Below are 25,890 nucleotides of genomic sequence, written 5' to 3'. Positions count from 1 at the left end.
GGGAGCCAGGAGAAGAGGAGGTGCAGGACCCCAAGGCACGAGCCAAAGCCAACTGGCTGAGAGCCTTCAACAAGGTCTGCATACAGCTGCAGGAGGTGAGGACCCCCTGGCACCTGCCACGACTCTGGGCTGGGAGCACGGCCCCTTTCCACACCTGGGCAGCTTCAGTGACATCCACAGATGTGGGGGTACCAACAGTGGTGCCCACAACCCCATTCCCACCTAGTGGGACGCCCTGGAGGGGCCGGGAGTGCTGAGAATCCCCTGTGTGTGCTGCATGCGTATGCTGGTGTGAGCCCCCCACCTTCTCCCCTCTGTTGAGTTGACAATATTTTGTTTTGTTTTTAGACTCCATCCTCCATCTTTTCTTTTTGTTTTGGCTCTGGATTCGCTCCCCGGGGTCTCGATCCCCCTCCCCACCGCTTCTCTTTTCAGTTGTCCACCACCATGGCCCTTGCACCCGCGTCTCCCCTTCCTGCAGGGAAGGGGTGTAGCCTGCCTGCAGGTAAGCATGGCCACCTGGAACCTCCAGCCGTGTGTATACCTTCCCTTGTGTGTGTGTGTGTGTGTGTGTGTGTGCAGGGATTGCCCATGAAGGAAGGGTAATGGTCTCTCTCTGCCCTTCCCCTCCGAAAAGACCTCCCTGCAGGAGTAGGTGGCACTGCTGGAGGATCCCTGCACACACATCCTCTTGCATGTGCTCTGGCTCTTCCCTGCTCTTCTTTCCAACTCCTGTGGGTCCCTGAGGACCTGCTGAGCCTTTATGATGCTTGTTCACTCTCCCAAGCCCTGAATTTTCACACAGTGTAGCCATCCCCCCTGCTCTACCAGCCTCAGCTCCTCTGCTGAAGCCCACCCATTTGCTCAAACAGATCAGCCTCCTGAAGATTATTACTCCCAGTGCCAGCTCTTTGCTGGGAAGAGTCCCCTTGGTTTTGGAACACACTTTTCTCTGTCCACCCTGCTCATCCTTCTATACTCCCCCAGTGCTGTGAGCATTCACTGCCCTGGAGGGGCTGTCCCTGGTGGCTCCTGCTGTGCCCTTACACTGTCCCTTGTTTTCCAGGCCCGCGGGGAAGGTGATGGAGAAAAATCTCTGTGGTTCAAAGGCGGGTAAGTACAAGGGAAAGCTGGGTACACTCTGCCCCCGGGATCTCAGCCCCCTCCTCATTAGCATGTGATTAATGAGCTCAGCAGTGGGCTTGTGTGGGGAAGGGTTGCCATGCTGTGGGCATGCAAGGAGGCCAGTTTCTTGGAGCTGAATTTTGGGACTAGTCAGTGCTTTTGGAGCAGTCAGCAGACATGACATTGCTCTGTGACCACAAGAGCTACTGCTGAGGGGGAGGGCCAAGAGGTGAGTTGAGATGGGGATGAGGAGGGGTGGCAACTCCTGCTTCCCTCGTGGAGTGGTGTCATGGGGAATCCCGAACCTCTCACCTGGATGGGCTGGAAGTCTCAGTCCTGTCTTGCCCTTGCAGACAGCCCTGCCATGGACCTGGGTAGAACTTGGTAGGTTGCCTAAGAGCCCCCAGATCATTCCAGGGATTTCTTTCTGACAGGGCTGCCTTGGGTTCCCTTGCAGCAGAACTTGGGGCTCACCTGCTGTGCTCCCCTTTAGGGTCCCAGAGGGAACCCCAGCTCTCCAGCCTCACACTGCAAAGCCAAACCAGATGGGCAGTTTTTCTCCTGGGTTTCACTGTTAAGCTTCATGTGGGGAAAAATCACAGTTTTTCCAAAATCCCCTTCCCCTTAGGTTTTTTGGTTCAGTGATCTCTACCCTGTCTGGAGTGGTGGTGGGGATGGGGATCCCATGGGTGGGTCCCAGGCCACACAGGGATTGCTTTGCAGTCATTCACTAAGTCCTAGGTATTGAGAAGAAATCCCTTCCTGTGAGGGTGGTGAAGCCCTGGCACAGGTTGTTCAGATCAGCTGTGGCTGTCCCATCCCTGGAAATATCCAAGGCCAGGTTGGCAACCTGATCTAGTGGAAGGTGTCCCTGCCCATAGCAGGGCATGGAATGCAATGGGCTTTAAGGTCACTTCCAACCCAAACCATTCCACGATTCTCTGAAATGCTGAGTGACCATGGGGCAACAACCGGAGGCCCCTTCCTGCCTCAGTTTGCCCTTGCCCACTGACTCTACTCTCTCTTGCAGGCCTGGTGGTGGGCTGATCATTATAGACAGCATGCCGGACATTCGCAAGCGAAAACCCATCCCCCTAGTTAGCGATTTGGTGAGGTTCCTCCCAAGGCACCCCCATAGCTGCCAGCTTTGCTCCTGCTGTGCCCCACCGGACTGCGCCGCCTGTGCCCCGCTCCCCAGCTGCCTCTAACATGGCTTGTGTTCTCTGTTTTCTTTCCTGTGGCCTGGCTGGGCCTTCCCTGCGGCAGGGGGGCGGCTGTAAGGTTTCTGCGCTGCATTAACAGCATGCCCGACATTAAGCCTGGACGCAAATCTCTCCCTCTAGTCAGCGATCTGGTGAGCGCGGTGCGAGGGGTTAAAGAGACAGCGCCCTTGGGGGCTGCCAGCCAGCCCTCGGGTACCCCCAGCCCTGCCAAAGGGGGGCGGGGGTGTCCCACACTGCCTGGGGGGCTCCTGGCCCTCCCTGCAGTTGGGAGCTGGGCTCTCCCTACCCGAGGGTGCTTCTCTTTAACGGAGGTCTGGTCCCTACCCCAAGCATCAGCCTAAGGTTTCCCAGGGCTGCATCTGGTTTCCCATTTTTTTACTGGTGCTGTGGCCCTGGTCCTTTCCTGTCCAAGCTGCCATAGGTCCCTGCAGCTTGGACAGACAGATGCCCATACCAAGGGAGGGCTGGCAGTGGTTTTTTCAAGTTGCCCAGACCCTGTGCTCCTGTCACACTGTCTCAGTGTATGCAGCTGGAGACCCCTGATGTATGGGCCCCCCATGATGGGATAACCTTCAGACCCTGGACTGTATTTCACAGAGTCACTCTGCTGATCCCCTCCCGCTCCTGATGACAAGAGACAGCAATTTTGGAAACCAGACACCCTTGTCCCCCAGAATTAGGTGCCCTTCCCTTCCTTCCCCCTCTCTTAACACCTTGTCAGCTCCACTGTGTGCCTACCCTTGGGTGCCACCCTCCTGTTCCCAACCTCTCCCCATTCTCCCACCCCCTTGCTGTCCCCAACTTAGTGCCCCCACCCCAGCCCTCTTGGGCAGCTGCTGATGCTTCTGCACTGTGCTGTGTTGGTGTTTTGGGGGTGGGGGTGATGGGGTGGGAAATGTGTGGGGTTTGGGGGGGCTGCTGCCTTTCCCTGCTGGGATTTGCAGGCTGCAACCAGTGCTGTGGCTTGGGAACACAGTACCCCCCACCAGGGACTGCTCAGTGCTGGATGAGGGGGTGTTGCCCCAATTCCCACTGGTTCTGGCAGGGAAGGGGCTCTCCTGAGAAGTGTTTGCACTAATGGCTTTTTATTGCCCCCTTGCTGGCCCTGGCTGCCCACAGGCCATGGTAAGTGCCCTCCACCCCATATCCCCAGTAGTCTCAGACATGTGGTGAGAGGCTCTGCCCCACTGGAACTGAGCTGGGAATCTCATAGGCTGCTGAACTGGTTCCAGTCCCACTGCACAGCAGTGCTGGCATCAATGGGGGCTGGGTTGTCCCTACTGCCCCAATGCAGCCAGGACCCTTCTCTCTCTGGGATCAAGGTCCTGGGTGTTTCACAGCCACTTAGGGGTGTAGGAGGGAGCTCTCATGGTCTGCTGGATCTGGGAACTTGCTTTCTTTCCCACAGTCCCTGGTCCAGTCCAGGAAAGCGGGAATCACATCCGCGCTGGCCTCGAGCACCTTGAACAATGAGGAGCTGGTAGGTGCTGGGGTGGGCTGGGTTGGGGATGGTTGGGAGGGGGAAACTGAGCCTCGGGGACCAGGCCAACAATGGAGGTGCAGTCTGGGCCCCACCACCATCCTCTGGTTATTAGTGAGCATCCAGAATGCTCATGGCAGCACCTGGGGATAGAATCATGGGATCATTAGGGTTGGAAAGGACCTAGAAGATATCAAGTCCCTGTCAACCCAGCACCACCACCATTAAATCAATGTCCCCAGGTGCATCCTCTGTCCTGCTTCAGCATTTCTCCCCCTCTCTCCCCTGTCCCTGCACAGAAAAACCATGTTTACAAGAAGACCCTGCAAGCCTTAGTGTACCCCATCTCCTGCACAACGCCCCACAACTTCGAGGTGTGGACGGCCACCACCCCCACCTACTGCTATGAGTGTGAGGGGCTGCTGTGGGGCATTGCCCGGCAGGGCATGCGCTGTGCCGAATGCGGCGTCAAGTGCCACGAGAAGTGCCAGGACCTGCTCAACGCTGACTGCCTGCAGAGTAAGGACCTGGGACCCACAGCCTTGGCCCTTCTCACCTTGGAGAGGGAGGAGGGAGCAGCCCAGGAGAGCTCCACTCCTGACTTGGGCATGGGAGAAGTGGTGGGCAGGGCACACACATCCTGGGCAGGGGATAGATCCTCTCTGGGTTTGAATTAATTAGTGTATGGAATCGTAGAATTGTGGAGTTGTTAAGGCTGGAAAAGACTTTTATGATTATCAGGTCCAACCGTCAACTCAGCACCCTTGTGGTCACCACTAAACAATGTCCTCAAGTGCCACAGCCACATGCTTTTTGCACACTTCCAGGGGTGACTCCACGACTACCTGGGCAGCCTGTGCCAGGGCTGGAGATTTTGGGGAAGAAGTTTCCCCTACTACCCAACATAAACTTTCCCTGGTGCAACTTGAGGCCATTTCCACCTGTCCCTGTCCCCAAGCCCACCATGCCAACCTGAAAGAGCTCTTGTCTCTCTCCTGTGTACCAGCCCCCCACCCCTGATGGTACCACCATCTCACTCATGCCTGTCCTCTCCCAGGGGCAGCAGAGAAGAGCTCCAAGCATGGAGCAGAGGACCGGACCCAGAACATCATCATGGTGCTCAAGGACCGCATGAAGATCCGGGAGCGCAACAAACCGGAGATATTTGAGCTGATCCAGGAGGTGTTTGGGGTCAACAAGACCACGCACACGCAGCAGATGAAGGCGGTCAAGCAGAGTGTCCTGGACGGCACGTCCAAATGGTCAGCCAAGATCAGCATCACGGGTAGGCAGCTTGTTGCCTTCAAGTTTGGGGACCATGAGAATGTCCCCATTGCTCAGCCCATCATTCTGCCAGGCAGCTTCAGCCTGTGGGGGAACACAGGTGCAGGTGCCTGTTTTGAGGATCTTCATGTGGCTGTGGCACTGACTTCTCTCTGTCTGTTCTCTCTGCTGTGCTGTGCTGCAGTGGTTTGTGCTCAGGGCCTGCAAGCAAAGGATAAGACGGGTTCCAGTGACCCCTATGTCACTGTCCAGGTTGGAAAGACAAAAAAGAGGACTAAAACTATCTACGGCAATCTCAACCCAGTCTGGGAGGAGAATTTCCATTTGTAAGTTCACCCCCGGTCTCCCCATTCCCCTCCCTGGTCGCTCATGGTTGTGCCAGGGTGTGCTGGCTCTTGCCATGCCCGAGTAGGGTGGGGGAGCCAGCTGGGCCTCATCCTGCTCCCACTGAGGTGCTGGGGTCCTTTGGGGTTCTGTTTTATGCCACGAGGGTGTGACTACAGGGGCTGATCCAGGCTGTGCCAGGGCTGCCTGGGTGTGGCACAGAGCCCACTGGGAGGGGATTGGTGCCCCCCCATCTGCTCTCTTCCCCAGTTCCTGCTCCGTGCTGGTCCCTGTTGTTTGGGGAAGTAGTGCTGGGGAGTAGCTGGAAAGGTTTTGCTGCTCATCCTGGGGCTTGCTCTTTGTCACCTCCCCAGCGAGTGCCATAACTCCTCTGACCGCATCAAAGTCCGTGTGTGGGACGAGGACGATGACATCAAGTCCCGTGTCAAGCAGCGCTTCAAGAGGGAATCCGACGACTTCCTGGGCCAGACCATCATTGAGGTCCGGACCCTGAGCGGGGAGATGGACGTCTGGTACAACCTCGGTAACCAGCACAGTCTGGGACCCCTGCCCTGGCTCAGGGGGTGGCACATCCTGCTCATGCTGGGACCCCTGCCCTGGCTCAGGGGGTGGCACATCCTGCTCATGCTGGGACCCCTGCCCTGGCTCAGGGGGTGGCACATCCTGCTCATGCTGGGACCCCTGCCCTGGCTCAGGGGGTGGCACATCCTGCTCATGCTGGGACCCCTGCCCTGGCTCAGGGGTGGCACATCCTGCTCATGCTGGGACCCCTGCCCTTGCTCAGGGGGTGGCACATCCTGCTCATGCTGGGACCCCTGCCCTGCCCTCAGAAGTGGCACATCCTGCTCATGCTGGGACCCCTGCCCTGGCTCAGGGGGTGGCACATCCTGCTCATGCTGGGACCCCTGCCCTTGCTCGGGGGTGATGCATCCTGTTCATGCTGGGACCCCTGCCCTGCCCTCAGGAGTGGCACATCCTGTTCATGCTGGGACCCCTGCCCTGGCTCAGGGGTGATGCATCCTGTTCATGCTGGGACCCCTACCCTGAGCTCCGAGGAGAAGTGCTGCCAGCCGTAGGCTGAAGGCTATTGCAGCAGGGTCTGCTCTTAGAAACATTCAATGTCAAAAGCCATCAGGATAAAGTGTTTTCCCGGGTCATTTTCAAAACCCTCTATCCTAGAGCACCCTGCAGAGGGGAAACCAAGGCAGAGAAAGGCCATGTCTGTAGCAGCTGGAAATGTGGCCAAATCCTGGCTGCACGCAGTGCTGGGTGTCCCCTCAGCCCTGGCCCTGTGCTAGAGCACTGTGCCCCTCTGTGGGGCTGGCAGTGAGCAGAGTTGCCCAGGGAAGCCTCACACCTTGTCCCTCTCCCTGCACCCACAGACAAGCGCACAGACAAGTCAGCAGTGTCAGGAGCCATCCGACTGCACATCAGCGTGGAGATCAAGGGCGAGGAGAAGGTGGCTCCCTACCATGTTCAGTACACCTGCCTGCATGAGGTGAGCAGCCCAGACTGGTACAGGGGGCACAGTCCCCTCCCCAGCAATGCCACCCTGCCACCACCTGCCCCAGGAAGCTGACAAGACTCATTTGTACCTCCAGAACCTGTTCCACTTTGTGACGGATTTGCAAAACAACGGGGTGGTGAAGATCCCCGATGCCAAGGGGGATGATGCATGGAAGGTGTACTTTGATGAGACAGCACAGGAGATCGTGGACGAGTTTGCCATGCGCTATGGAGTGGAGTCCATCTACCAGGCCATGACGTGAGTCCCGTGTCCCCATCTGGTTCAGAGGGGCTGTACTCGTGTCCCAGGTGGAGGGTTACTGTCCCCATCTTCCTCTCCTGCTGCCATTGGCACTCACCTCCCTGCCACAGGTGCAGACTTCCCCAAACCTGTGCAATTCTTTCCCTTCCCAATGCCCTCTGGTATAGCCTCACCTCAAGTCCTATGTCCAGTCTGCGCACCACAATATCAGAAAGATCTAAAGCTATTGGAGAGTGCCCAAAGGAGGAACACATAGCTGGAGAAGGGTTTGAGGACCAGCTGAGGGCACTTGGCTCATTCAGCTGGACCACAGGAGACTCCTCCGGAGGGGAGGGGAGGGGAGGGGAGGCAGAGGGGCAGGGGCTGAGCTCTGCTCTGGGACAGGGACAGGAGCCCAGGAAGGGCTGGAGCTGTGTCAGGGCTTGGCATGGAGCTCAGGGAAAGGTTCTTCCCCCCGAGGGTGCTGGGCACTGCCCAGGCTCCCCAGGGAATGGTCCTGGCCCCAAGGCTGCCAGAGCTCCAGGAGTGTTTGCACTCCTTTGCACCGCTCTCAGGGATGCTCAGGGTGGGATTGTTGGGGGAGTCTGTGCAGGGCCAGAGGCTCAACTCAGTGATCCCTGTGGATCCTTTCTAATTTGGGATGCTCTGCTATTCAATGACTTATGCACTCCAAACCCTGCATCCCCTCCCATAGCCCTAAACCCTTAGCTGCCACCTCTCTCTGTAGGCATTTTGCTTGCCTCTCCTCCAAGTACATGTGCCCCGGGGTGCCGGCTGTGATGAGCACCCTGCTGGCCAACATCAATGCCTACTATGCCCACACCACTGCCTCCAGCAACGCCAATGCCTCTGAGCGCTTTGCCGCCTCCAATTTCGGGGTAAGTCCCATGGTAAGTAAACACTCTTTTCTTTTTCTCTCCTTTCTTTGGGAGGGGGGTGGGGGGCTCGGGGAGCAAAACGAGCTGTGCAAAACACCCCGCTCCAAACTGCAGCCAGGCAGCACTGGGGTCAACCCCTGCTTGCCCCCAAAATCATCCCACTCCTGTTTTTCAGGAAGGAAAAGAGCCACCACCTTCCCAGGAGAAGGGCTAAATTTGCTCCCCTAATTATTATGGGAGCCTGAGCAAACTGGGATGCTGGGTGGCAGTGTGCTAGGAGCGGGGAGACCTTGGTGGCAGAATCAGAAACATGTGGCCATGAGCCACCCCTGCACTTTGTCAGGGGTCTTGCACAGCCTCGTGTGCTTTGGGGAACCCCAGCCTGCTGCAAACTCAGCTGGTTGTGCCAGCACCACCAGGTACCAAGTGGGGTGAGTTTGTGGCAGGACCGGGTGCCCCTCGGGGACATGAGCAAGGAGGGGCTGACCCCTTACCTTGGCTCCTCCCATGCCATCCCAGAGGCACAAAATGGTCACTCTGGGTGTGCATGGGTCGAGCCAGGGTCAGTGGCCAGCCCCAGGTGCAGCAAGATGCTGGGTAGCCAGGGAAACAGCCAGGGCCGAGCACAGCTCCGGGCGGCTTTGGCTCACCACCCCATTCCTGTTGCAGGGGGTAGCTAGAGCCCAACAAGCTGTGCCTCTGGATCACACAGGAGGAGGAAACTGTACAAAACCCCACCTTTTCTCTAACATGGAGGATTTTAAAAACTTGTCTCTTTCTCTTTTTTAGAGAGCCTATGGTTGGGTCCTAAAGTGCCCGGCCGTGTCGCTTTAACCCCGAGTACCCGTCGTGTCCAGTGTTAGAGTGCTGCAGCCGTTCCTTGGGTGCCGGGGACGCACGGTCCGGCCCAGGGCCCGGCTGGGCCATCCCTGCCAGGCCGAAGGTTTGCGGCGGCCAGCACAGGCTGTGGGCATGGCCGAGCCATGGACTCGCTGCCCATCCCACCCCGTGTTCTTACCCCAGGACTCCCCAGAGCCCTGTGGGTCAGCCCTGACCCGGGTCAGCCAGTGCTGAGGGGGGAGCCCAGGGCTCTCATGGGAGGCCCACATGGGTGTCCAAAGCCTCCCCACCAGCAGGAATGCAAAGGGAAATGCTTCCCAACAACATTTTGGGGCCAATATTGGGAAGAAATTCTTCCCTGTGAGGGAGTGAGGACTGAGGCTGCCCTGAGAGCAGCTGTGGTTGTCTCATCTCTGGAAGTGTTCAAGACCAGACTGGACAGGGCTTGAAGCAACCTGGGATAGTGGAAGGTGTCCGTGCCCATGGCAGGGAGTGGAATGAAGTGGTCCTTAAGGTCCTTTCCAACCCAAACCAGTCCGGGATTCTCTGATTAGTTGCTTTGCCATCAGCTTTGACCTCTGATCCAGTCTGCAACCCAAGATGGGATTTGCATCCTTCTGGCCTGTGCTCCCTGGGTGGGAGCTGGGCTGAGCTGAATTGCAGCCCCAGTGGAGACCCCCACATGGGGTGTTCCCTGCCCATGTCCCTTGATGCAGCCCTATGGGGTGAGTGAGGAGTCCATGTAAATGTCCAATTCTGGGGCCACCCTGAAGATGGGCAACCTCTGCACATCCTTTCCCTGCCCTTTTTCCTGAGCTGTTGGAAAGTCCCAATGAAGGGACTACTGATCCCGCAGCCCCTCTCCCAACTGTTGTCCTGAGCAGGGCAGACAGTGCAGCCTGTCAGCCTCCCAGCAATAATAGGGTACACGTGGTGTCACCTCTCCATCTTGAACCACACCTGACACAGCCACATGTCCCCCAGGAGCTGCTGAAGGCTTCAAATGACTCCCCCACCACCAGGAAGGAGATGCTTTTTTCTGCAGGCAGGCCCTGCTCATGGAAGGAAGGAAGGAAGGAAAGAAAAGAAAGAAAATAAAGAAAAGAAAGAAAGAAAGAAAGAAAAGAAAGAAGGGGATGAGTGAGGGCTGGGCTGAGAGCAGAGAATAGAGACAAGGATGAGGGGGGTTGGTCCCTGCCACCTTTCCCCTGTTCACCTACCCTCGGGGCGTTTCTCTGCAGAAAGATCGCTTTGTCAAACTCTTGGACCAGCTGCACAACTCCCTGCGCATCGACCTCTCCATGTACCGGGTAAGGTGCTGCCCTGCCTTAGTGTCCCCACCTGAAGCAATGGGTGGCTGTTCCCTCACCCTCACTTGCCCCTGTGAATTTTGAGGGCAGCTCCTCTCTTTCCTTTTCAGAACAACTTCCCTGCCAGCAGCCCCGAACGGCTGCAGGACTTGAAGTCCACAGTGGATTTGCTGACCAGCATCACCTTCTTTCGGATGAAGGTACTGCTGGGGCCCAGCTCACCCTGTCCCTCAGGGGACCTGACTCTCTTTGGCCCTGCTTCTCTGGGAGTTGGGGTTGCACTGGCCTGTGGTGCTCCTGGGTGGGTGTCTGGGGGTGCTCCAAACACCACAGCCTCCCTGCACGCCAGGTCCAGGAGCTGCAGAGCCCTCCACGAGCCAGCCAGGTGGTGAAGGACTGTGTGAAGGCCTGTCTCAACTCCACCTACGAGTACATCTTCAACAACTGCCACGAGCTCTACAGCCGCGAGTACCAGACAGACCCGGTGCGTGGGGCAGGGGGGATGCTGGGCACTGACCTCCCCAGCCCATGCCCTTCTCCTTTTCCTCATGCTTCTGCTCCCTCTCCAGAGTGCTTAGTCCATGCAGAATGATCCCCAGGCCTTGGGGTTTGAGCTGTGGGGTTGGGATCAGGACAGGAGGGGGCTGCATGGGGCCCCCTGGCCCTCCTGTCCCCTTGTTAGCCCCGACACAGAGTTGAACCCTGCACTGGGGTGACTGAAGTCTCCACTGTGTCCCCACCCCTCCAGACTAAGAAAGGCGAGGTGCCCCCTGAGGAGCAGGGCCCCAGCATCAAAAACCTGGATTTCTGGTCCAAGCTCATCACCCTGATTGTCTCCATTATCGAGGAAGACAAGAACTCCTACACACCCTGCCTGAACCAGTGAGTAGGTGCTGGGGAAGGGGATACTGCTGTGCCCACAAAGGGTACCCATGTGGAGGCAGTGGGATCTTGAGGCCTTTGGAAGTGGTTGCAACATCCATTCCACAGGTGGGAAAGCTGAGGCTGCTGGGAGGTGTGTGAGGGATGTCTGTGCACATGGAGGGCTGATTCACCCTGTGTTCATAGCCTCAAGCTGCGTGAGGGGAGGTGCAGGTTGAACATCAGGAAGAATTCATGGAAAGGGTGATTGGTCATTGGCAGGGGCTGCCCAGGGAGGTTTGGAGTCCCTGTCCCCAGAGGTGTCCAAGGAAGGCCTGGATGTGGCACTCAGTGTTTGGGCTGGGTGACAAGGGGGGGATCATTCACAGATTAGACTCGATGACCTCAGAGGTCTTTTCCACCCTAAACAATTCTGTGATCCACACTCTCTCCTTGCCCCAGGTTCCCCCAGGAACTGAATGTGGGGAAGATCAGTGCTGAGGTGATGTGGAACCTCTTTGCTCAGGACATGAAGTACGCGATGGAGGGTGAGTTCCACCTGCCACCCTGAGCCAGAGAAGGGGGAACCAGGCAGGAGCTGTCCTCAGCTCACACCTCACATGTTCCCTGGGCAGACCCATTTAATCTCCTCATCACCATGCTAAGCTTAACCACCCCCAGAACCACCTCCACCTTCACCCTGTTACTCTGGAGCTGCCCTTGGGGAGCCACACTCCAGATTTGGGACTCAGAGTGCCCCCCATACCCTTTCCCCGTGCAGAGCATGAGAAGCACCGGCTGTGCAAGAGCGCAGACTACATGAACCTGCACTTCAAGGTGAAGTGGCTGTACAACGAGTACGTCACCGAGCTGCCCTCCTTCAAGAGCCGCGTGCCCGAGTACCCCGCGTGAGTGCAGCCCTGGGGCCAGGCAGGGGGACTGGCACCACCTGGGCTGCTGGCCTCACCACCCATGGGTCTCTCTTCCAGCTGGTTCGAGCCCTTCGTCATCCAGTGGCTGGATGAGAATGAAGAGGTGTCACGGGATTTCCTGCACGGAGCACTGGAGCGGGACAAGAAGGATGGGGTATGAACAGGACTAGGGATGCAGTCTCGGAGGCGAGGGGTTTGTCCCTTGATGCTCAGGATGTCCTGATTGGGGCCAAAATCTCCCCCACACATCCTGACACCTCGTCTCATCCCACAGTTCCAGCAGACCTCAGAGCACGCGCTCTTCTCCTGCTCCGTGGTGGATGTTTTCTCCCAGCTCAACCAGAGCTTTGAGATCATCAAGAAGCTGGAGTGCCCCGATCCCCAGATTGTGGGGCACTACATGAGACGCTTTGCCAAGGTGGGCACCTGCCAGGGCAGGGGTCAGCATCATTCCTGGGACCCCAGTCCCAGCCCTGGCTGGGGCTCCTGGGCTCTCTGTGCCCCCTCCATCCAGCTGTGGGCAGCAAATATGCCATCAACACACCCTGGGACATTTCCAGCTCTGCTAGCACAGGAGATTAATTAATTGATTATGAGCTAATTGATGAGTTATTTGCTTAATTAATATATATTAATTTAAACTGGCTTGCTGCAATATAGGAGGGAGTTGCATGCAGGTTTGGTGGCTGTTGCCTTCGCAGCTGTGCTGGAGCTGCCCATGGAGACCAGTTGTGCTGAATCTGGCTTCCAGTGGCTGTGCCCATGTGGCTCCTGGTGCATGAACAAGAGCCAGGTGTGCCCAGGTGGGCAAGGAGGCCAATGGCTCCTGGCTAGTACCAGCAATGATGTGGCCAGTAGGACCAGGGCAGTGATCACTCCTCTGAGCTGGGCATTTCTGAGGTCCCACCTCGAATCCTGGGGTCAGTTTTGGGCCCCTCACAACAAGAAAAACATTGATGGGCTGTAGCATGTCCAGAGAAGGGAACAGAGCTGGGGAAGGGTCTGGAGCACCAGGGGCTGAGGGAGCTGGGGAGGCTCAGGGGAGGCCTTCTGGCTCTGTACAACTCCCTGACAGGAAGGGACAGCCAGAGGGGAAGTCAGGCTCTGCTCCAGGGAACAGGGACAGGAGGAGAGGACAGGCCCTCAAGCTGTGCCGGGGGAGGTTTGGGTTGGATGCTGGTAAAATTTCTTCACTGAAAGGTTTCTCCAACCCTGGCACAGGCTGCCCAGGGCAGTGGTGGAGTCACCATCCCTGGAAGCATTTAAAAAACGTGGATGTGGCAGTTGAGGAAATGCTTCAGTGGTGAATATGGTAGTGGTGCTTAGCTGGTGGTTGGACTTGAATTTATAGAACTTTTCCAACCTTAATGATTCCATGATGCTATGATCCATGAGGCCAGAGGGTCTGGGGCTCCCCATATGTATCCAGATATGAGATTGTATCAGTGCTGTGGGACTCATGGTTTCCTTCTCTCCCTCCTTCCCTTTGTTGCTGCTGTCTGGATGCCTTTGTTGGTGCACTCTTTGGCTGCAGACCATCAGCAATGTGCTGCTCCAGTATGCTGAGATCATCTCCAAAGATTTTGCCTCATACTGCTCCAAGGAGAAGGAGAAAGTGGTGATGTATCTCCCTTTTTCTATCCCCACATGGTGACCCCAGCTGTCACTTCAACCCTAGGGCGGGTTGGTCCCTTCCTCATGGCAGTTCCTGTCACACTGCCAGGGTGGCTTCCATGCCATCCCTGTCCTCATGTCTCCCAGTGCAAGGTGGGAGGGTCCTGGGGCTGTGGGCAGCTGTCCCAGCCATATTTATTGTTGCTGACCCCTCCTGTGCATCCCACCCCTCCAGCCCTGCATCCTGATGAACAACATCCAGCAGCTCCGTGTCCAGCTTGAGAAAATGTTTGAAGCCATGGGTGGGAAGGACGTGAGTATGGGGGTGGTTCCAGGAGGGAACCCAGTGTGGGGGGTTGGATCATTCCCTTCCCCCCAGAGGTAACCCCTTGCCCAGTTCCCCAGTGCTGGGCGCATACCCATTCCTCACTCCTGGGTGGGATCACACTGTCCCACCCCATGGCACCCTGCTCTCCCATCACTGGACTGGGAAGAGCTTCACCCTGCCCAGGGATGCATTTGGGATGCAGAAACTTCCCTGAGGGCTGGTTCAGGGACCCTGTCAGCTTCAACAACCTCTCCTTCCTGCAGCTGGACACAGAAGCGAGTGATATCCTCAAGGAGCTGCAGGTGAAACTTAACAATGTCCTGGATGATCTGAGCCGAGTCTTTGCCACCAGGTACAGCTGAATGAAGGGGCAGGAGCAGTGGGCAGAGAGGTCTGGGGGTCCAGAAGCCATGGCTGGGGCCAGGCTGTGGGCTCTGGAGAAAATGTGCTGAGCTGCCTGTGTATTGTGGTCCCCAGTTTCCAGCCACACATTGAGGAGTGTGTGAAGCAGATGGGTGACATCCTGAGCCAGGTGAAGGGCACCGGCAACGTCCCCGCCAGCACCTGCAGCAGTGTCGCGCAGGATGCTGACAATGTCCTGCAGCCCATCATGGACCTGCTGGACAGCAAGTGAGTGTCAAATCCCCACCCTGCCCCTCCTGGCCTCATCAGGCAGTGTAAGGGACCTGCAGAGTCTGGGTGACATGGGAAGGGTGATGTGTGGGATCCTGCAGCGCTGTCTCCCCTGCACAGCCTGACACTCTTTGCCAAGATCTGCGAGAAGACTGTGCTGAAGCGGGTGCTGAAGGAGCTCTGGAAGCTGGTGATGAACACCATGGAGAAAACCATCGTCCTACCCCCCCTCACAGACCAGACGGTGAGTGATGGGGAGAGGGACCAGGGACCCTGAGACAGGTGACTGACTGAGGCCAGTGTGGGACACTGCTGGCCAGGTGCCCTCACTGGCATGTGCAAGGCTGGGGACTTCACTGTCATCTCCAAATCCATGTCCAGCTCCTAGCCAGGGAAAGGATGGAAGAGAGATAGGTCATCCTTGCTTCAGGACCTTCTTGTTGGCTTTGCCAAAGGATCTTCCTGCCATCTCCACTGTGGCACTGGCCCTTTCTTATCCATCCTTCCCTCAGAACAGGGACAGCATCCCATGCCACACTCATCCACACTGGCTATGGGCATGCTCCCTGTGCCAGGAGGTGAATCCAAAGGCTCCTGGAATGTGAGGAGATGCTGCCTGTTGGCCTTGCTGAGGGGCTAGGGGTTTCATGAGGATGGAGGAACATATTCCCCAGCAAGGGGAGCTGTTCCTTGCTCCTGGGGGTTTTAGGAAAGCAGAGCAAACCCAGGGAATGCTCCTTCTCTGAGGCTTAATATTGCATTGCTGTTTGTCTGCCCCCCCTGCACCTGAAGCTTCCTGGGGTAGTTCCCTCAAAGTCATACAGGTAAAGGGTGACACTGAGTCCTCTGGACCAGCCACACACCTGTTCTGTCACTCTTCGGTGGCTTTTGTCACCGTTACAAAGCTGTCAGGCTCTCCTTGGAGTTCTTGGAGCTGTCAGCCTTTATGTCACCTTTCTGGGGCAGTGGAGGTCCTGTGCTGTGTCTGTGAGGGACAGCACCGTGATGACATGTCAGCCCTCAGTAGTGCCACCTCACTGTCACCGTGTCCCAGCCCTGAGCCTGGCTCAGGTCAGCCCCACGTTGCTCTGGGCTCACACACCCTTGGCCAAAGATGGCCAAATCTCGTAGGAATGCTGAGTCCCAGTCCCCATCCCAGTCCCTTTCCAGCCGTTCTCTGGAGACTGTGGGGCCTGTGCTAGGGCAGAAGAGGGGACATGGGCATGTGGCTCTGTTGGGTGATTTTCCTGAGGGCAGGCAGTCCCTGGAGATAGCTGTGATGGGGACAGGGGACATCCTGCCCAGGTGTTCCTGGGTGCCAGTCCACAGGGTGGCTGGACAGGGTGGCAGTTTGTCAGAGCCAAAGTCTCCCCCAGAGTCAGGAGGGACTGGACAGGTGAGGATGGGGCCCCTCGGGGGCTGTGGAGGCCTGCAGGGCAGTGGCAGGGCAGTGACACTGAGTGCTGTGGATATGGCCCTGGGGGAGGGGGCAGCCAGGACTGGCACTGGGGAGGATGGAGGAGGCGGGGCCGACACTCACGTCACGGTTGTTCTCTCCAATTGCTCCTCTCGCCTCTCAATGGCAGATGATTGTAAGTACGGCAGCTCCCTGTCTGTCTGTCTGTCTGTCCGCTCTGTGTCGGTCCTGGCCTCGCCGGTTCTTGTCTTGTGTGGCTGCCCGTGCCCTGCCCACACCCTCCTTCGGCTGCTGACCTGGTCCAGCTCCTGGTCCCCACCCCTGCCTGGCACTGGCTCCTGGCTGGCACATGCCAGCGGCCCCTCCGGGATGTGGTGGGTGGAGAGGTCTCGGACAGATGGGCAGTGCCGGGATGTGGGGAGGGACGGGGAGAAGGGGTGGGAGGGGACGGTGCAGTGCCATGTCACCAGGGACTGCCAAAGCAGGGCTCCGTGCTGAGGGCAGAAACACCGCGGGAGGCACGAGAAGGGAGCGGTGCGTGCCTGCAGTCAGGGCTGCTCTTCCTTTCCCTCGTGCCTCAGTTTCCCCTCGAGGCCCTGGCTGGGGTCTGGCTGTGGTGGTGGTGAGGGCGGAGCCTTTCCCTGCCAGGCCGAGGAGGAGTCTCTCAGGGACACGGCGGTCCCTGGCCCGGGTGCTCGGTGCTGGGGCAGGCTGCTGGCACAAGTTGTGAGGCTCCTTCCCTGGTCGGGGTATGACCCTGGGAACCTGGCTATGATCCTGGTTCCCTTCTCGGCATCGCTGTTGGGTCCTTGCATGGCTTTGACTGAGCAGTTTCCTTCTGTCCTCTTCTGACCAATCTGTGGCTGTGGGTTTATGCCCCTGGGGGCAAGGGAAGGGCAATTCACTCCCCAGTCCTGTCCCACCCCTGCTGTGACTCAGGCACTTGTGCAGGAAGAGCAGTGGGAGCCAGCTGCTGAGTGCTGGTGCCAATCCCTGCAGGAACAAACACCCCTCTGCTGTCCCCCAACACCTTCTGCGTCAACAGCAGCATTTGGGGAGGCCTTGAGGGCAGTTTGGGGCTGAGCATCCCCTCAGACCTCATGGGGACCTTGTGGGGACCCCATGTCCCAGTTTTGCTGAGGCTCTAGGGGACAGAGCAGTGTCAGCTTTGTGTGGTACAAGCTCCTCTTGTTCACTCATCACCCTGTGCCAGGGCCAGAACCCCTCCTGGTAGCCCTACTTGGCCCTACCTGTGTTGCTTGTTCCTTCTGAGGCTTCCCAGCCAGCTGACTCTGTGCTCCCCTCTCCTGATTCCAGCAGTCCACCCTGAGAGCTGAGTCCACCCTGGCACTGCTGCCTCATTTCACACAGTTTCTCTTGCCTGGATCAGTGTGGGATTGCCACTGGGTCACTGTGGGTTGCCACTGCGCGCAGCCCTGCACAAACCAGAGCTCTGTGTGCCAAAGCCAAATCCCAGCTACTCCCTCCTTGCTCCCTCCCCAGTGCTAGGAGCACCTGCCAGAGCTGGAGCAGGATGTGTGGGGGCACCAGAGCCTGCCCACACACAGCTGGATCCTGTATTGCAGTGAGGATCGTCCCTCATGGATTCAGCATCTGTGTGTCCCAGCAAGGATCATTCAGCATCCCTGCATCCCAGCAGTTTCCCAGTGTGAGGACAAGTTCTCCAGCAGTGCAGCATCCTGCTTTCCAGTGGGGATCTGGCACCCTGATGACACCAGGTCCTCACTGGGTATCCCAGAGGGGACTAGTCCCCCACTGGCTGTTGTTCAGGAGCTCGTGATGTCTCTGCCACCTGTGCCCCTGTGTCCTGTCCCATGCTGTCCCCCCACCCCACACTCAACCTCTGACATTGCTTCTACAGGGCACGCTCTTGAGAAAACATGGCAAGGGGACAGAGAAGGTAAATAGCTGTGGGCTCCGTGTGTGTCACCACCCTGGGGCCACACTCGTGGTCTCACACCCACCTGCTGTGGAGGTCCAGGCTTGTCCGTGCTTCCTCTGTCGTGCTGTCTGGATGTGCTGTTGCCTGCGTGGTGTCGTGGTGAGGTGTGCTGTGCTGTGTGCTGGGGACCACCCCGGTTCTGTGTGTCCCTGGGGTAGGGAGTGGGGCCTCTGTGGTGTTTGGTCCCTGTGGGGTGGATGTGGGGTGTCACCCATGGGGGACACTGCCCTACAGCCTCAGCACCAGCTACCTGGCTGGGACGGCAAGGGCTTGAGACCCCATGCATGGGAGACCACGCAACCCCATCCCACTGTGGGGAGCTCAGGAAGAGGGGTCCCCCCCCATGCTGGGCACAGTGAGGGCCCTGGAGCTGCTGAGATCCCATGGATCTCTGAGCCAAATCCCCCTTCCTTGCTGAGCCCCAGCACTGCTCCAAGGGCTTTGTCCAGTACATGGGTTCTTGCCCTGTCTGGGGGCTCCTCACCATAGGGTGGGGGCCCAGCAGTGATCCCAGCCTGCTCCCCAAACCCTGGTTCTTGGGAAGACCCATGCCAGCATCCATCTCGGCAATGCCTGCAGCTCCCCCTCCATCCTGGGGGACATTGCCTCCTGCCCAGTTTGCTGAGTGTGCTGGGTGAGCTGATTCCATCAGATTTGCTTCTCAGGGAGCAAACCTGCCCACCAGAAGGGACCTGGCACACTCATCACAGCTCCACCAGCCGAGCATGGGGCTTTTGCATTGGAGCCTTTGCAGCTGTGAACTGGTTCTGAGCCAGCAGCACCAGCAGAGAACTGGGCAGAGCCAGATGAGAGTACAGGGCCAGAGCCCTCATGGCCAGGGGATGTGGGGGGCCTGGAGCCGCGACTGAATGCTGTTGGGGCCACCAGTAACTGTCCCTTGCTGTTCTCTTCCAGAGCAGGGTGAAGCTGCCCAGTCACACTGAAGTAAGGACATGGCTCTTCTGCTCCCCACTTGGCACTGCTCTCTCCCCTTCCCTCCTCCCTGTCCCTTGTGCTTTGGGCTGGGGGCTCCCAGCTCAGTACAGTGTCCTTTCGTGCTCTGTTTTGGGGACACCAGTATCCCCAGCTCCCAGCCTGTCCACTGACTGGGGGAGATGGGAACAGTAAGGGCGGAATTAGTGGGTCAGAACTGGGTGGGCAGAGGGGTGGGCACAAAGACTTAATTGGGGAATACAAAATGAGGGCATGGAGGGGACAGATCCCCACAGAAGGTACTGGTTAATTGGAGAGATGCTGAGGTTTCTGTGTTGGGAGGGACTGGAACTACTGGTGCTGGGAGAAGGAAGGCTAGGGAGGTCTCTGAGCCCCAGTTTATCAAATTGCATTTGCACACTAGAGGAACTGAGGAGAGCTTGTGCTTAGCCCAGTCAGAGGTGCCAGCCTAGGGCAGTGAGCAGAATCTGCCCATCCAGGGGGGTCCCATGGAATGGCTCCATGGCCCCTGCCATGGTGGGGGCAGAGGTCAGGCAGAGGCAGTCTGGGTCTCCCACCTGGGAGCTCCCTGGAGTGCCAAGGGGCTAGGAACCTCCCTGGAGTTAGGCAGGGCTCCGTGTGGCCGGGGGCTTGGTGGCTGTGGGGTACAGGCCACATCCTCCCCGTGCCTGCTGTCCCTCGTACTCGCTCTCTGCTCCCACCGTGTCTGGTGTCCCAGTGGTCAGTGCCGTGCTGTGCCAGACCCTGCTGGATGCAGGAGCAGGTCCCTGGAGCACAGGAAGCAGGATGGGACTCTTGGGCCGAGCTGCTTGTGCTGAGCAGAGCATGAGGCACCTGATGCCAGGGTGATGTCCTGCCCTGGCGTCCCCAAACCTGCAGCCTCACAGCTGTGCTGAGAATTTGGGCTGAACCGGGGGGCTACCGGCCTGGTATCTGTCTCCTTCCTGGCTGCTTTCCCCCGGAGGAGCCCCTGGAACTGCAGCAAAGCTTCTGGCACAATGTGCCCAGCCTGGCTCTGCCACCCCGAGCCCAGCTGCTCACCGGGGCTGTCCCTGTCTCTTTGCTCTCTGCAGGGCACACAGATGATTTTCAACGCAGCCAAGGAGCTGGGGCAGCTTTCCAAGCTGAAGGTGAGGGCTGGGGGGCTGGGCTGGAGGTCACTGAGCTGAAGGTGAGGGCTGGGGATGCTGGGTTGCTGGGTTGCTCTCTGTTCTACAGTGGGTGCCAGTGCCACTGCTGCCAGGACCCCACCACTGTCCTTTTGCTGGCTGGGCTGGGCTGGGCTGGGCTGGGCTGGGGTCAGCACAGCTGGTCCTGTGGTGAGAGCAGGATTTGTGTCTCCCAGGACCACATGGTGCGTGAGGAAGCCAAGAGCCTGACCCCGAAGCAGTGTGCTGTGGTGGAGCTGGCACTGGACACCATCAAGGTGAGGGCACTCTGGGACATTTGGGGTGCCTCCAGGGCTCTGACCGTCAGGCCCAGGTACGGGGACCACCCTTGCAGAACTGCTGAGCGTCCTGAGGCCTGTCTCCCTCCAGCAATACTTCCATGCCGGTGGTGTGGGACTGAAGAAAACATTCCTGGAGAAGAGCCCTGACCTGCAGTCACTGCGCTACGCCCTGTCCCTCTACACCCAGGCCACAGATCTCCTCATCAAAACCTTCGTGCAGACCCAGTCGTCGCAGGGTAGGACGTGCTGCCCTGGCCCCCATGGGGCCCTCGTCCTCCCCAGGAGCTCAGCTGCTCCATGGCCAGGAGCCACCTTGGCTCTGTCCCAGTGGGGCTGGGGGTCCCAACCAGGCTCACGGTGGGGGAGAGATGGGTGGGGAAGGAAGGGCTTTTTCCTCCCATACCTTGCAGGTGAAGAGGGGCAGTGGGTGCCCAGCAGCAGCAGCATCATGGCACTCCCCAGTCCCTCACTACAAGAACAGTGGGTCCCCAGTGCCAAGGCATTGCTGGACTGGCATGGAAATAGGATCTGTGGGTGGGGGGAAGGTCACCCTCTGATCAGGTGTTAGAGTGTTTGTCCCCTCTGGATGGCCCCAGGCGCCCAGCACAGACCAGTCCCAGGGCCATGGGATCTGAATGCTGTGCCAGGGCCTGTCCTAGGCATTCTGGGTGCCCAAGCCCCTGATCTGGGCTCTGGGGTGCTGGGGTGCAGTGCAGGATGCTGGGCACCTTCCAGGCAGGATCAGCCCTCAAATCTAAATACTACCCTTTATTCTGTCCCTTGGCTGCTGGAGGAGGGTCCTGAGATGCTTGATGGTGGTCATGGGCCACCACAAGGTGCCCAAGCCAGGCTTGTCTGCGTCCTCGGGGAGAGGGACGTGCGTTTGCTGTCCGTGAGTCTCCTTCAAGGGACGTCTGTCCTGTCTGTGCCTTCTGTGCCAGCCATGTCGGGGGTGTGGGGTTGGGTCTGGTGGGTGCCAGCACCCCTGGGTGTACCCTGTCCCCAGGAGCCTGCACTCAGAGCTGGGGGTGCCTGGCACTCCTGTGTCGCTGCAGTGTTGTCCGGGTGCTTGGCCGTCAGTCTGTCTGCGAGATCTGATCTCTCTTTCTCTTTGTTTCCCCCCCTCCCTCACTGTTCCTGTTCCCCACACACGTCATCCCCTCCCTCCTCTCTTCCTCATCTCCTTCCTCCTCTCTTCTTCATCTCTTCCCTCCTCCCTTCTTTTGCATCTCCTCCCTCCTCTCTTTGTTGTCATCTCCTTCATCTCCTTCCTCCTTTCTTTGTGTACTCTGTGCTGTGTCTCTGTCTCTTTCTCTCTCCTTCCCACTAGTTCATGGTGGGAAAGGGATTAGGTTTACCCTTAGTGAAGAGGTGTATCCTGAGAAGGGTACGTGTGCTACTCCCCTGCACCTGCCTGCCGCCGGCCTGGGCTAGTAACAGTCCCAGCACTGCGGGCTAGGGTGGCCTGGGGACCCCCCCCAGCATCACCAGCCTTGGGGACCCCCGGAATGGGCAAACTGCCACTCCCGGGGCTGCTCTGGGGGGAATTTGGAGGAGCTGTGCTCAGCCATATTGACCACCCCCGGAGTGGGTTGGGGGCTGTCCCCATGGGAATAGGGGTGTCTGCCCACAGGCTCTGGGCACCCCACATTGTCCCCAGCACTGCTGCCTGGGGGTGGGCACCCACCATGACCTCCCCCTGGGACATGTGGCCCTAGGGGAGGCCATGCCACATGCTGTCCCCTTCCTGCCCACCATGCTGCCCTAAGGACCATTACTAGCCCTGCTCCAGCGTGCTCCGTCTGCCTGTCCTGGGGTGCAGGGAATGAGCCCCCCATGGGCCCTGCTTGGCCTCCATCACACCCTGCTGAGGGCCGGGGCTGCATCCTGCTTGGCCTTCCATGCCCAGACTCCCCTCCCCACCCACCATCGCCTCCATCCCGGCTCAGCATGCGAGGGCAGGGGCCGGGGGGATGGAGGGGAATGTGCCATCGCCAGCCTTGGCCCGGCCTGGCGCCCTCAGTGACATGTGGGGACGTCCTCCTTCTATTGCTATTCCCTCCCTGAGAGCTTCCCACTGAGCCCTGTTGGATCTCTGTGACCCCATCAGACCCACAGAGCCTGTCCCTCTGCCTTGCACCCCCAACCTTCACCCACAGGTGCATGCATGGGGTGGGCTGAGCTCTTGGCCAAAGGTCACCAAAGGTCCCCAGGCTCAGAGACCGTTGGGCTGTATGTGGTCCCTGGGATGGAGGGGTACAAGGGGGTGGGTCAGCCTTGAGACACTGGTGGGGCTGTGGCTGCCCTGGCTGGGTCCCTCCTGCCCAGTGCTGTGCCCATGACACTGTCACCCCTCCATGGCCAGAGCACAGGGAGCTCTGGGCCACTGTCCTCTGCCCCATCCTGGACAGGCCCCTCAGCCCTGCCTGGGCAAAAGGGGGTTCACAGGGGTGGGATGGCAGAATCAGCCTGATGCTGGGGCTGCCCTGCCATGTCCATCACTCCTGCTGCACCCACACTGCTGTGCCCACAACCCTTTGGGACACACCCTCATGCCCACCCCTTTTCCCCCTGCGGCGGGTGACCTGCATCCTCAGTGGGGTCAGTGTTGGGCACAGCATGTCAGCAGCACTGGGGAAACAGGCACTTCCATTTCCTCCCGCTGTCACAGGTGCTGGTGTGGATGACCCCGTTGGGGAAGTGTCCATCCACGTGGAGCTCTTGACCCACCCCAGCAGTGGTGAGCACAAAGTCACTGTCAAAGGTGGGTTCTGCTGGCCAGAGTGCCAGGGTATGGCAGGTGACAGTGCTCCCTGAGCCTCACCTGTCGCCTCCTTGCAGTGGTGGCTGCCAATGACCTCAAGTGGCAGACCTCGGGAATCTTCCGGCCCTTCATCGAGGTCAACATCATTGGGCCCCACCTCAGTGACAAGAAGAGGAAATTCGCCACCAAATCCAAGAACAACAGCTGGGCCCCCAAGTACAATGAGAGCTTCCAGTTGTAAGTGGCACCACGGGCTGGGGATGTGGGGATGGGCTGGGGGACATGTCCCCAGCATGTGGGGACCTCCTGGGGTCTGCCAGGTGGGATGTTTTAGGTGTTTTCTCATTGGTAAAAGCAGGGAGGGGGGAACAGGAGGAAAAAGGAAAAGGCTTTTCTAGGGGTGGGGACAGCAGCCACGTAGGGACTGTTACACAGCCGGGCTAGGGGTGAGGTGTGACCCCCTCTGCCAACGCTGCCTGTCCCTTGGCCCCCTCAGCACGCTGGGGACAGAGACGGGCCCGGAGTGCTACGAGCTGCAGGTGTGTGTGAAGGATTACTGCTTCGCCCGGGAGGACCGCACCGTGGGCATCGCCGTGCTGCAGCTGCGGGACATCCTGCAGCGCCCCGGCTGCGCCTGCTGGCTGCCCCTGGGCCGCCGCATCCACATGGACGACACCGGGCTCACTGTGCTCCGCATCCTCTCCCAGCGCAACAATGACGAGGTGGCCAAGGAATTCGTCAAGCTCAAGTCGGACACGCGCTCGGCCGAGGAGGGCAGCAGTTAAAGTCCTTTGGCCCCCCCAGCCCTCACCCCCCCCCCCGCTCCCGGCCCCCTGACAGAATCCTCTAGCCGTGTATAAGCCATAGGAGTGGCCACAGAGGAGTCGCTGCCCCGGCCCTGGGGAGGGGGTGCTGTGCTGCAGTGGCAGACCCTCCCCTCCCTCCCTGGTCACGAAGGCTAGGTGACAGCGGTCCAAGCAAAGCCACGCCCCCGTCACACCCCGCAGGAAGGTACTGGGGTTTGGGGGGCTGCAGGGAAGGGCTGCAGCCGAGCCTGGGTGAGGGGAGCAATCTGCCCTTCCCCAGCCTGTCTGAGATGGAGGAACCCCAGTGGCCCATCCCTGAACCTCCACTGTCCCAGCCAGCCCCAAACCTCACTGAGTGACACAAGGAAAGGGCTGCGGGCAGTGTGTGTGTCTCATGCTATGTGTGAGTGTTGGTGAGTGGCTGGCACAGTGTGATGGCCCCTTGTCCCCATCCCTGAGCGTTGTGCTGTGTCCTGAGGGCAGGGCAGCTGCCAGCCCTGAGCACATATGTGTACATATGTAAATAGCTGTACATACAGGGCAGCTGGACAGGCTGTGTCCTGCACCCGGAAGGGCTATTGGGGCTGTTGGGTTGGTGAGTGCAGCCCCCACGGGCCCTGCACAGGGTCCCCTCCCTGGCTGGCAGCAGCATCATCAGGGTCGGGAGCAGCAGGGAGCAGCCCCCGGCCCAAATCCTGTCTTCCCTGCCTTGCTGCCACCGTGGGCTATCCCACTGCCCCCCACAGAATGCCAGGGTTTAAGGAGGCAGGGGCTAGGGGCACCAGAACAGAGACTCTCGTTCCTCTTTGCTCTGGCTGGTGGGGAGCAGCATCCCTGAGCAGCACAGCCCATGGGATCTCCTTGGCGCAAGCAAAACCCTTCCCACCCTGCCCCAGAGAATCCCTCCCTCCAATCCCCCAGTAAGCACCAGTTCTGTGCCCCCCAGTTCCCCAGTGAGCACCATTTCCGTGTGCTAAGTGGTGTGCATGTCTTGTGCGAGTGCCTGGGAGGCCTGGGTGTGTGGTGTTGGGGTGGCCACCCCAGCTGGCCAGTTTGCCCCGAGTCCTGGGGCAGACAGAGGCCTCATGACCCCACAAGTCAGTACAGCTCTCTCAGCCCCCTCCCATCCCAAAACAGGGTACCCCAAGTGTCCCCCATGCTCCTTTATCTAGAGGGTTTGCCTGGGACCAAAGGGTTTCACTTTGTTCTCTCGTTTCTGTTCAATGTTTACACCCTTTTTTCTACCGGCTGCTCCTGCCTGGCCAGGCTGGGGCTTGGCCCCGCAGCCTGACCGAGGTGCCCCTGGCCCTGTGCCCCTCCCCAGACTGTCCTGTTTGGCATGTGATTGAACTGACCAATTCTGCTCCTGTAGCACAGTGTCACCGATGCCTGTGTGTCTGTCCCGCCCATGGCGGCGGCTCCCATGGATGCATGACAGTGAGATGTTTTGCACTATTTTGAATTTTTTGGGCTCTGTAAAAATATTTTATTATAACTGACATTAAAAAGCACACCCTTCACTGTGGCTGCTTGTGGGCAGTTGGGAGGGGACAGGCACTTGGGGGCTTCCCAGCCCCACTCCCACCCCAGTGCAGCACTTCCACCTTTAAAGGGAAAACCAGGGATCTCCAGCCTAAAGGAGAACCAGCTCCAAGGAGAACCAGCTCCAAGGACCAATAACCCAGGGATGATCCCTCTTGCTACTCAGCCTCCTTGAGGGTGCCTTCACAAAACCAAGGATCAGTGTTAAATGGAATCACAAGAACACAGAATCCTGGGATATCCTGAGCTGGAAGGTACCCTCGGTGCGGCCCCTGTCCCTGCCCAGACCCCCCAACAGTCCCACCCTGAGCATCCCTGAGAGCGGTGTCCAAACGCTCCTGGAGCTCTGGCAGCCTTGGGGCCGGGACCATTC

The 25,890-nt window shown here is 58.8% G+C and overlaps 1 protein-coding gene across 23 annotated transcripts in view; it reads left to right on the top strand.

Moving 5' to 3' along the window:
- Positions 1-25,495, top strand: part of UNC13A (unc-13 homolog A) — a 37,570-nt gene extending 12,075 nt beyond the window's left edge. For 2 of the 23 annotated variants that reach the window (XM_033081995.2, XM_033081982.2), the window contains 35 exons: positions 2-95; positions 1,067-1,113; positions 2,392-2,479; positions 3,468-3,473; positions 3,757-3,828; positions 4,128-4,347; positions 4,886-5,113; positions 5,297-5,438; positions 5,811-5,980; positions 6,840-6,955; positions 7,059-7,222; positions 7,953-8,115; positions 10,185-10,253; positions 10,364-10,453; positions 10,603-10,737; positions 11,002-11,135; positions 11,577-11,662; positions 11,896-12,022; positions 12,104-12,200; positions 12,321-12,464; positions 13,581-13,664; positions 13,896-13,973; positions 14,252-14,340; positions 14,466-14,618; positions 14,742-14,865; positions 16,208-16,213; positions 17,921-17,959; positions 18,917-18,946; positions 20,029-20,085; positions 20,301-20,381; positions 20,494-20,641; positions 21,736-21,792; positions 23,077-23,169; positions 23,247-23,406; positions 23,666-25,495. In XM_033081995.2, the coding sequence (XP_032937886.1) occupies positions 2-95; positions 1,067-1,113; positions 2,392-2,479; positions 3,468-3,473; positions 3,757-3,828; positions 4,128-4,347; positions 4,886-5,113; positions 5,297-5,438; positions 5,811-5,980; positions 6,840-6,955; positions 7,059-7,222; positions 7,953-8,115; positions 10,185-10,253; positions 10,364-10,453; positions 10,603-10,737; positions 11,002-11,135; positions 11,577-11,662; positions 11,896-12,022; positions 12,104-12,200; positions 12,321-12,464; positions 13,581-13,664; positions 13,896-13,973; positions 14,252-14,340; positions 14,466-14,618; positions 14,742-14,865; positions 16,208-16,213; positions 17,921-17,959; positions 18,917-18,946; positions 20,029-20,085; positions 20,301-20,381; positions 20,494-20,641; positions 21,736-21,792; positions 23,077-23,169; positions 23,247-23,406; positions 23,666-23,954 (3,880 nt within the window). In that variant the 3' untranslated portion in view covers positions 23,955-25,495. Of the gene's footprint in view, position 1; positions 96-1,066; positions 1,114-2,155; positions 2,235-2,391; positions 2,480-3,467; positions 3,474-3,756; positions 3,829-4,127; positions 4,348-4,885; positions 5,114-5,296; positions 5,439-5,810; positions 5,981-6,839; positions 6,956-7,058; positions 7,223-7,952; positions 8,116-10,184; positions 10,254-10,363; positions 10,454-10,602; positions 10,738-11,001; positions 11,136-11,576; positions 11,663-11,895; positions 12,023-12,103; positions 12,201-12,320; positions 12,465-13,580; positions 13,665-13,895; positions 13,974-14,251; positions 14,341-14,465; positions 14,619-14,741; positions 14,866-16,207; positions 16,214-17,920; positions 17,960-18,916; positions 18,947-20,028; positions 20,086-20,300; positions 20,382-20,493; positions 20,642-21,735; positions 21,793-23,076; positions 23,170-23,246; positions 23,407-23,665 lie in introns of all 23 variants that reach the window. The other 21 variants (XM_033081999.2, XM_033081986.2, XM_033082000.2 and 18 more) reach the window with 18 other exon arrangements.
- The last annotated feature ends 395 nt before the right edge of the window (positions 25,496-25,890 follow it).

This window comes from Catharus ustulatus, chromosome 29 (genome assembly GCF_009819885.2).
Source record: "Catharus ustulatus isolate bCatUst1 chromosome 29, bCatUst1.pri.v2, whole genome shotgun sequence".
NCBI lineage: Eukaryota > Metazoa > Chordata > Aves > Passeriformes > Turdidae > Catharus > Catharus ustulatus.
This window is presented reverse-complemented; position numbering and strand designations above follow the sequence as displayed.